At 35.7% G+C, this 9,809-nt stretch overlaps 1 protein-coding gene across 1 annotated transcript; it reads left to right on the top strand.

Moving 5' to 3' along the window:
* The first annotated feature begins 418 nt into the window (after positions 1–418).
* Positions 419–7,005, top strand: LOC104090017 (cell division cycle protein 48 homolog). The gene is made up of 9 exons (XM_009595050.4): positions 419–576; positions 676–844; positions 2,386–2,614; positions 3,702–4,468; positions 4,548–4,769; positions 4,933–5,004; positions 5,105–5,386; positions 5,584–5,943; positions 6,449–7,005. The coding sequence occupies exons 1-9, from the start codon at positions 548–550 to the stop codon at positions 6,737–6,739; spliced, it is 2,421 nt and encodes an 806-aa protein (XP_009593345.1). The 5' UTR covers positions 419–547; the 3' UTR covers positions 6,740–7,005.
* The last annotated feature ends 2,804 nt before the right edge of the window (positions 7,006–9,809 follow it).

The raw sequence follows: 9,809 nt of genomic DNA, 5'->3' as shown, positions 1-9,809 counted from the left end.
TAATCCTGAACTTGTTAATCTTGGAAATTTAACAAAACAAGAGATAAAATAATCCTACATAGAAGTACCAAATTATTATCCACTATTTCACCAACGAACCCCTACGGATAGTTAGACTGTAATGGAATATTATTGTGCCACAGATTAATTAGCTCTATCTTTTTATCTTTATTTTTTATAAATACGTTCAAAACCCAAACCTTATCACATATACTCAAATTTAAATCACATCTCCAATCTAATTAGGACTATACTATATTACTATTTGGTCTCTCTCAATAACTACCAGTATTTCACAATTCAAAATTTTCCTCATCTACTCATACAATAGCACAATTTTTAATAAAATATTTCACAATCCTAGTAAACCAGTCCAAAGTTAAGAATATCTCGTATTTCCTTTTCCCAATAAACCAAGGGAAAAAAAGAGAAAAAACTCTCCCTCTTTCTCCCTTATAAAGTCCAAAAAAAAAGACCAAAAAAATATCTATTTCTCAGTTTCTCATCCACTTCTCTGCTACAAATACAAATTTCTAGATCGTGAACGATGAGTCACCCGGCCGAGTCATCTGACTCGTGAGTGATATTCTATTCATCTGCTGTTTTAGCTTTTGAATTCGTTATAGGTTTTTTAAGATTTTGTAATTGGATTACTTTTTTACTTTTTTTTTGCAGAAAAAATGCTACTAAGAAGGATTTTTCTACGGCGATTTTGGAGCGGAAGAAAGCTGCGAATCGGCTCATTGTTGACGAGGCGGTCAACGATGATAACTCCGTTGTTGCCTTACACCCTGCTACTATGGAGAAACTTCAGCTTTTCCGTGGAGATACGATTCTCATCAAGGTATTCACTTTAATGAAGCTTTCTATTGTACTTATTGCGGTTTTTTTGATAAATATTTACCAAATTTGTGTTAATTATTTACTAATGTCGCGATAAATGACTTTCTAGGGTTTCGATTTTGAATTATCTGATCGCTTAGGTTTTGAGGATTGCTATACTAGTACTTGTTTTGCTGCTTGGTTAGGTTTTCACTTTAATCGTCTAACTGAAACTTTATGTTGTACTTGTTGCGGCTTTTTTCTTTAATAATAAATATTTTACAATGAGTTACTGATATTTTGATAAATTGACTCTCGAAGGTTTCAATTTTGAATTATCTAATTGCTTAGGTTTTCCATTGGGGTTTATTATACTAGTAGTACTTGAGTTGATTTTTGCTTAGGTTTTTGGTAACTGTTTTGTTATTTTTTTCGTGATTCTGAAAGTATGATAGGAGTAGTATTTAGTGTTTATAGATTTTTTGTTGTTGAGGTCGTGATATAAGGTCTGTATTCTTTAGTGTTAATGGAAAAGTATTTAGCGAATGAGTTTAAGCTTTATGCAACATCACTGTAAAAATTATTTACGCAATCAGGTCGTTAATTAGGTAATTGTAGGTAAATCTATTGATGTATAGTAATTGGTGATCTTGTAAATATGGTAACTGACAAACTATGGCATGTTAATATTCACTTTTATTGTATATGTTACTTAATTCTTGAGTGAATATATTGTTTATGATGTGGGAACTTGTTTGTCCAAAGCTGCTGAATCTTAGCTGGGCCTACACTATGCTGATGTTTCTTTTTTACTTTGTAGTACTCTTTTCATAAAAAAAGAATGACAATTACTATTTGGAAAGCCAACAAGTTTTTCTTTGCTACAAATTTCTCATCATTTTAAGTTCCTTTAAACAGTAAAAATGTGATTTACAGTACTATTTATATATTTTCTGAATTAGCAATTTTTATTTGAAAAAAAAAAAACCTCCTCTTGAATCATGTTGGTAATGACGTGTCATTGATCTTTGTACTCCCAACCCTACCATTCTTTCTGGGATGGAGGTAGTATTTGTTTTCTTTCTTAAAGAAAAATATATAAATAAGTGGTACTTGGTATTGGTAAAAATTTGCCTATGACATTTCTACGAATTCGAGTTCAGACAAGTATCGTGCTTATAATGCTTCAGTACGCTTATATAAATAACCTGGAAGATTCTCAGTTGATGTTGGTAGATGACTCTTGGTTTATCTTCGCGGTCTCCATATCCTCTAGAGCTTTTTCTAACATATATGTGTAATCAAAATCATATGTTATTCTAACACATTAGATTCCCCTGCTTTTGGCTCCAAATTTGATGTTTTACATTATTTATTTGGTTTTGTTGCTCACTCAGAGTGTGACAATTCAACTTTTTGTTGCCACTTAGTTTTTATTGTGGTTATGTATGTTTTACAATTAGTTGGAATGAAGTTCAGCATGTTGGATTTCTGTGTATTTTTTTCTGCCTGTTGTTAATTCAGCTGACTCAAAATTTGTGTTCTGCTGTATCTTTTATCCAGGGAAAAAAGAGAAAGGATACAGTCGTCATTGCCCTTGCTGATGAAACATGTGATGAGCCAAAGATTAGGATGAACAAGGTGGTCCGTTCAAATTTGAGGGTTCGACTTGGAGATGTCGTATCTGTGCACCAGTGTCCAGATGTTAAGTATGGGAAGCGTGTCCACATACTTCCTATAGATGATACAATAGAAGGTGTCACAGGGGATCTGTTTGAATCATTCCTGAAACGTAAGTGTATAACCTGTCTCACATACTCAGATAGTTGGCAGATATGGTCGCTGTAGCACATGTTACTGTTTGGAAATTGTCATGTCTTTGTTCTCCGCTAACTGTGTGCTGCAGGGATATACAACGCATTAAACTTGTCTCTGACACCAAAAAGAGAACAATTAGAGAAAGAGTATCAGACGGAAAGAAAGAGTTGTAGTCGGCAATGTCCCAAAAAAAATTGGATCTTGACTTCAACAGCTAGATATCATTAGCATTAACTCTCCCATCACATGCACTTCTTCTGCCCCCCTCGCCCCCACCCACCCACACACAAAAAACCCCTCAGGCAGATGAAAAAGGAAATTCATTTATAATCCCACAAGCCTAGTCCAACTATCCCTTCATATATTGTATATGGCGCACTTTCCATTGAGGATCCGCTCTCTCCTGTGAGTGTTTGAAGAGATTTAGTACATAAAGTAGAAGGTCAAATAAGATACACTCAGACTTTGGACTGAACTTTAGAAGAAAATGCGGGCAAGAGCTAGGAGTAATGTGAGACCCGATACTCCTATGTTTCACTTCAGTATTTTTGGTGCAAAAAGAATCATGATATTAAGCTTTCTCTGGTCAATATGGAAAAAGGTCACACATGGGAGACAATCTGAATGCTCTTGTTTGCCATATTTTCCATTCCCATGCATGTGATACGTTTGGTGTTTGGTAGTCTCTTTGTGAAAAGAAAAAAATAAATAAATATATAAACAAAAAATGAAGCATGCATCGACGTGTTTATTCGAGAGGATGAAATGTCTTCTCATCCATGGACTATCAAATATAGTGAATCTATATCTTATCTTTTATAAGTTTAGACTAATGATTATATTTTACTCTGTGATGGTGCCATTTAAATCTACCCCCAAAATATTAGCTGTAACTACGACAGAGAAAACATTATAGACTTGGCTTTGGGTGGGTTCTCCCTAGAAAATGCGACCTTAGATTGTTTTTTAGTCTTCATTGTTTACGAGCTAATTTCATTAATTTTATTTGACTGTAACCTTTGTTTGTGTCTGCTTTTAAATTGTTGATGCCCTTCTTGCAGCCTACTTTTTGGAGGCATATCGTCCTTTGAGGAAAGGGGACCATTTCCTTGTTAGAGGAGGGATGAGAAGTGTGGAATTCAAGGTCATAGAAACTGACCCTGGGGAGTATTGTGTCGTTGCTCCAGACACTGAAATCTTTTGTGAGGGTGAGCCTGTGAAAAGGGAGGATGAGGATAGACTTGATGAAGTTGGCTATGATGATGTTGGTGGTGTGAGAAAACAGATGGCTCAGATTCGTGAACTGGTGGAATTACCATTGAGGCATCCTCAACTTTTCAAATCTATTGGTGTGAAACCACCAAAGGGGATTTTACTTTATGGACCTCCCGGTTCTGGAAAGACTCTGATAGCGAGAGCTGTCGCTAATGAAACAGGTGCATTTTTCTTTTGCATTAATGGACCTGAAATAATGTCCAAATTGGCTGGAGAGAGTGAAAGTAATCTCAGGAAGGCATTTGAAGAGGCTGAAAAGAATGCTCCTTCTATCATATTTATTGATGAAATTGATTCAATTGCTCCCAAGCGAGAGAAGACACATGGTGAAGTTGAAAGGAGGATTGTCTCACAACTCTTGACCCTGATGGATGGACTGAAATCGCGTGCTCATGTAATAGTGATGGGAGCTACCAACCGTCCGAACAGCATTGATCCTGCTCTAAGAAGGTTTGGTAGGTTTGATAGAGAAATAGACATCGGTGTTCCAGATGAAGTTGGACGTCTTGAAGTTCTTCGCATTCATACCAAAAATATGAAGCTTGCAGAAGAAGTAAGGCCCACTTGCAAACTTGGATTCTTTGGGAGCAACTTCTTACTGTAACATAACGATGATTTACTCAATTGTGCAGGTTGATTTGGAAAGAATTGGAAAAGATACACATGGTTATGTTGGTGCAGATCTTGCTGCTCTTTGCACTGAAGCTGCACTTCAGTGTATTAGGGAGAAAATGGATGTCATTGATCTGGAAGATGATACTATTGACGCTGAGATATTGAACTCTATGGCTGTAACGAATGAGCACTTCCAAACTGCTCTTGGTACAAGCAATCCATCTGCATTGCGTGAAACAGTAAGTAACCCGTCATAACCAAGTTGAGAGTGTTACGATACTTTTTAGAGTGCAAATATATGGTCTCTGGCCTTATCTGTGTGGGTGTCTTGATGGAAGATGTGCATGCATTACTGCTTTGGCACACAAACTTACTGGCCTCTTTCATGAAACTGTTTTGCAGGTGGTTGAAGTGCCTAATGTCTCCTGGACAGACATTGGAGGCCTTGAAAATGTCAAACGAGAGCTTCAAGAGGTAATGTAATTCAATATTTTTGGGCTTTACATATTTATGTCCTATATAAGTTACTTGTCTTAAGAGGTCTTGATCATTGCTCTTCTTTGTTTTTATGTAGACTGTTCAATATCCGGTGGAACACCCAGAGAAGTTTGAAAAGTTTGGTATGTCGCCTTCGAAAGGTGTTCTTTTCTATGGTCCCCCAGGGTGTGGGAAAACTCTACTTGCCAAGGCAATTGCAAATGAATGTCAAGCCAATTTCATCAGTGTCAAAGGTCCTGAACTGCTCACTATGTGGTTTGGGGAGAGTGAGGCAAATGTTAGGGAAATTTTTGATAAAGCTAGACAATCTGCACCCTGTGTCCTCTTCTTTGATGAGCTTGATTCTATTGCTACTCAGGTAAGATAATTAGTTTAAAGATTTGAGTTGTAAGAAAACTGAGAACACCTTTACAAGTTTACTGGCCTCAATGTATTTCGCATCCTGATCTAGCGATCAGATAGATAGAAAAGTCTAATATCATGTAAAGAGGATGACGAGAATCAATTTTACCTTATACAACAACTTACAAGAAATGGTGCTCTGTATTATTGCAGAGGGGAAGCAGTAGTGGAGATGCTGGTGGAGCAGCTGATCGTGTTCTGAACCAACTTCTGACTGAAATGGATGGCATGAACGCGAAGAAGACTGTATTTATAATTGGGGCCACGAACAGGCCTGATATAATAGACCCTGCACTTCTACGACCTGGCCGTCTTGACCAGTTAATCTATATTCCTCTGCCAGATGAAGATTCACGCCATCAGATTTTCAAGGCGTGTCTGAGAAAGTCTCCCTTATCAAAGGATGTTGATTTGAGAGCTCTTGCCAAATATACTCAGGGATTTAGTGGGGCTGATATCACTGAGATCTGTCAGCGAGCCTGCAAATATGCCATAAGGGAGAACATAGAGAAAGTACGTTCTTCATTTCCTTTATTACTGCCTTTATTTTTTGTTTTTGTACTTTTGAATCTCTGAAGCTTCTTAAAATAACCTTGTTCTGCAACTTTTGTCTGCACTCCTTTTGCCCAATATAGTAATTGATATACAAGATCTGGTTAGTTTTCCGTTGTCATGCTAAGAGTGAAACAGATACGCTGTTCTATATTTCTCTGTTAATTTTTCCATGGCATTGGCATGTTTGACTCATTAATGTTGCATAAGTAGCTGAGTGTCAAAGATTATTTCCTCGACATGTTGACAAGAAATTTGAACTGGATTATTTTCTAGGAATGTGATAACTGATAGGTGGAACCTGGTTCAATTAATTGACTGCATGGTTTAAGAAAATGTGTCTTGCTTTTGGGTGAGTGCTATGGTATCTAAACGTCATGTTGCAACCGGTGCCAATCTCCGTTCCCTTAATTTCGGAGTTATGGTTTTCTTCATCCTGAATCCTTGTTATTCTTTCTAATTGCAGGACATAGAAAGGGAGAGGAGAAGAAGTGAGAATCCTGATTCTATGGATGAGGATGTTGATGATGAAGTACCGGAGATCAAGCCCGCGCATTTTGAGGAGTCTATGAAGTATGCACGACGAAGTGTTAGTGACGCTGATATACGTAAATACCAGGCATTTGCTCAGACATTACAGCAGTCTAGAGGTTTTGGAACAGAATTTCGGTTTGCTGAGGCTAGTGGCGGTACTGCTGCAGCTGACCCGTTTGCAACTTCTAATGCTGGAGGTGATGACGATGACCTGTATAGCTGAAGTTCTAGATTTTTGCTGCAAATCTCCTGCTTTTCGGGTTAGAGTTGTCTAAACAATTACCCGCACTCAAATGTCTGGAATGGCTACTGCGCTTCTGGATCTCGGAGCTACTTGGTTAACTTCTGGTGTATTCTGTTAAACTTGAACAATTTACCCCTAAAATGTCTGGTGTTGCTACTAGTTATGACATCTTTAGAACCTTAGTTTTAGATAAATTTAATGCTACAGTTAACAGTTATTTATATTACGGTGAGCATTTTGTGGAATTCAATGAGCAGGTGGTACTGTAAATCTCTGCGCAGGTTTAAATAACATGTTCGGATGATGCCAGCAGAGTCTCATGTTCTTTCTTGTGTGTACATTTAGTGCGTCCTCGTATCGAGGCATTATGCATGACGCATCCTTTTCCAAGAATTGCTGAAGAGTAAAAGAATTTCCAGGGAAATAGATTAATGCTAATAATCTTTCTGAGGCAGATTAGTGATGCTGTAAATCCTACAAAGGGCTGTTAACTGTTTGAGGAGAACAAGCCAGAGTTGAGCTTTGAGCCAACATTAGCTAAAAATTAAAATTAATTAATAGATAGCTTTGGTCTAATGTTCCAAGGATGCGGTAACTTCTCTATAGCGTAGTAATAAAACTTATGTACTAGGATGTTTCAATAACTTTGATATGCAAATAACGGTCTTCATTTAATTTAGAAAATAATATCGGTTTGGCATGGTAATAAGAAAGCTTTACACTTACAATGGATTGTAGGTTCTTTTAATGATATGCTGATATGATGCGAATAACCAAATTTAATTTTAACGAGTCAAATTTTTTATTTGATATCTAGATACGATTCTAAAGCTTGCTGAGATATTTTCAAATGGAATTGAGGCAAGCAATGTTTTTTCTTCCCCACTTTTACTTGGGAGTAGTAAGAAAAGTACAGTAAATTCTTCAATAGTGCAGAGGGCAGATAAACATGGTAATTTGGACAATTGATTAAACAAAGAAAAGATATACCAAAAGTAAAGTTTAACTTGGAAGAAGATATATGTGGATCTAATATGTTTCAGTTTCAAACTAATCAGAATCAACTATATGAATCTTCTGTTTTTGAAACATACATAGATCTCTTTGCTTAAATTTCTAACTAATTGAAATCGAGTATATGAATCTTTTCGTTATACTTTACCAGAAATATGGTCAAGGAAATAACACGTCATTCTGTATATGCATATGTAACTTAGCTTGTTTGCATTTCCTTAATTAGTCACCAAAATACGTCTTTCTTTTTCCTACACCAAATTGTGATTGGGTATGTGATTTATGGCGCCAACTTTTTCTTTGACATTTGAAATATTCTCTTATTTATGAGTATAATATAATGAACGAAATAAAATAGCACATGAATTGTCTTTATCCCTACATCAGTTGCACTATGGTGGTCCCGTTCCATTTGTCTCGTGTTTGTTAATAGGAAATATGAAGAAAAGAGGGAAATAATCACAAAGAAACTTGTTCTTGCTCAAGTTTATTTGGAAACAAATTGTAGTTCTTTTTTTCTTTTAGATATCATATGTATTAACTAATTAATACACGCGACATACGACAAAGCATTCTAAGACCTTATGTCAACAGATAAGCGAGATAATCCATAATTAGAAAAAATCACATGATATTTGCTAGGATTTTTTGTGATATATTTAATCTTACTTTGAGCTTAACCATGTCCTTTACGGGTGGATGTATAATATATGAAGGTAGCAGATGTAAACATATCTAGTGACGTCAGTTAGATATTTGTATTATATATGTATGTATGCACGTTAGCACACATATGTGTATTTTTATACGTTTACGTCTGACTATATATATATATATGTGTGTGTACAATCACACACGCAATCACTAAATCCTAATCATAATTTATTATTGAAATATATTAAGTATAATGACTCTTTATATCTGCTAATTTAAAATTCTAAAATCGATTCTTACCATATTATTGAAAAGTAATTTGGTTTCATTGTCTAAACACAAGATAATCGTGATTCAAAATGGTGCCAATTGCATGATATATATATATATATATATATATATATATATATATATATATATATATATATATATATATATATAACTTCCACCCTTCTCCTGACAAGAGAAGCCAAAGCAGGACAGAGGAAAAGAAAAGCAAAATAAAAACAAAGTGGATAATTGCACAATGAAATCTTCATATTCTTTCTTAATTCTTGAGCATCACAAAATAACTTGTAATGTAAAACGAAATAATAAAAATCATATATCGATCACTCTCCATAAAGAAAAAAGAAAACAAAAACCAAAAAGGCAAATCTTGCATGATGTACACAATACCATTTCATATTATTCACTTCAATTCCCATTCCAAACCTTTTCTATGGTTTCTTGAAATTTTTGCCTTGTGAACATCCAATTGAACCTAAAATATGATAATTCACATACCTACTTGGTGCAGAAGCATGCCTAAATCCCTTAGGCAAACAATTCCTCACTTCTTTCCCATGAAAAATAGGACCTTTATTATGACTTTTCTGAGGTTTCATCATCACATATGTTCCACCAATATTTGAGCTCAACGGCTCGATTCTAGCACTGGTACTGGATAACTCGCGAATACCTGTTACATTATTAAGACAAGACAACAAAACAAGGTAAAAATAAACAAGTTTAAGGAATATAAAAGCAGCTGTACGAGAAGTAATAGTCATTTGAAAGGTTTTCTTGAATGAAGTTTTCTATGACACTCAACTTAGTAATATAAGATGGGAAGGTTTATATTATATGGAAAGAGAGAAAAGAGAACTATAAATAGGCTCGTGAATAACAAAGGTGGCAGATTTAAGTGTACAGCTCATTGCAGATAAAGAAATTTTTTGTACTCTTTTGAGTTGGTGAGGTGGGAGTTTGTTGGTTTCCATCCGGTGTCCGGTACTTGCATTAACGCCTGACTATCTGAATTCGCGCCGGGTAAGGCCCCATTCGGGGAGAAGACTCTTTACCAAGAATTTTTCCATACCCAGGTCTTGAACTCGAGACT

Source organism: Nicotiana tomentosiformis, chromosome 11, assembly GCF_000390325.3.
Source record: "Nicotiana tomentosiformis chromosome 11, ASM39032v3, whole genome shotgun sequence".
In the NCBI taxonomy this organism is placed as follows: domain Eukaryota; kingdom Viridiplantae; phylum Streptophyta; class Magnoliopsida; order Solanales; family Solanaceae; genus Nicotiana; species Nicotiana tomentosiformis.
This window is presented reverse-complemented; position numbering and strand designations above follow the sequence as displayed.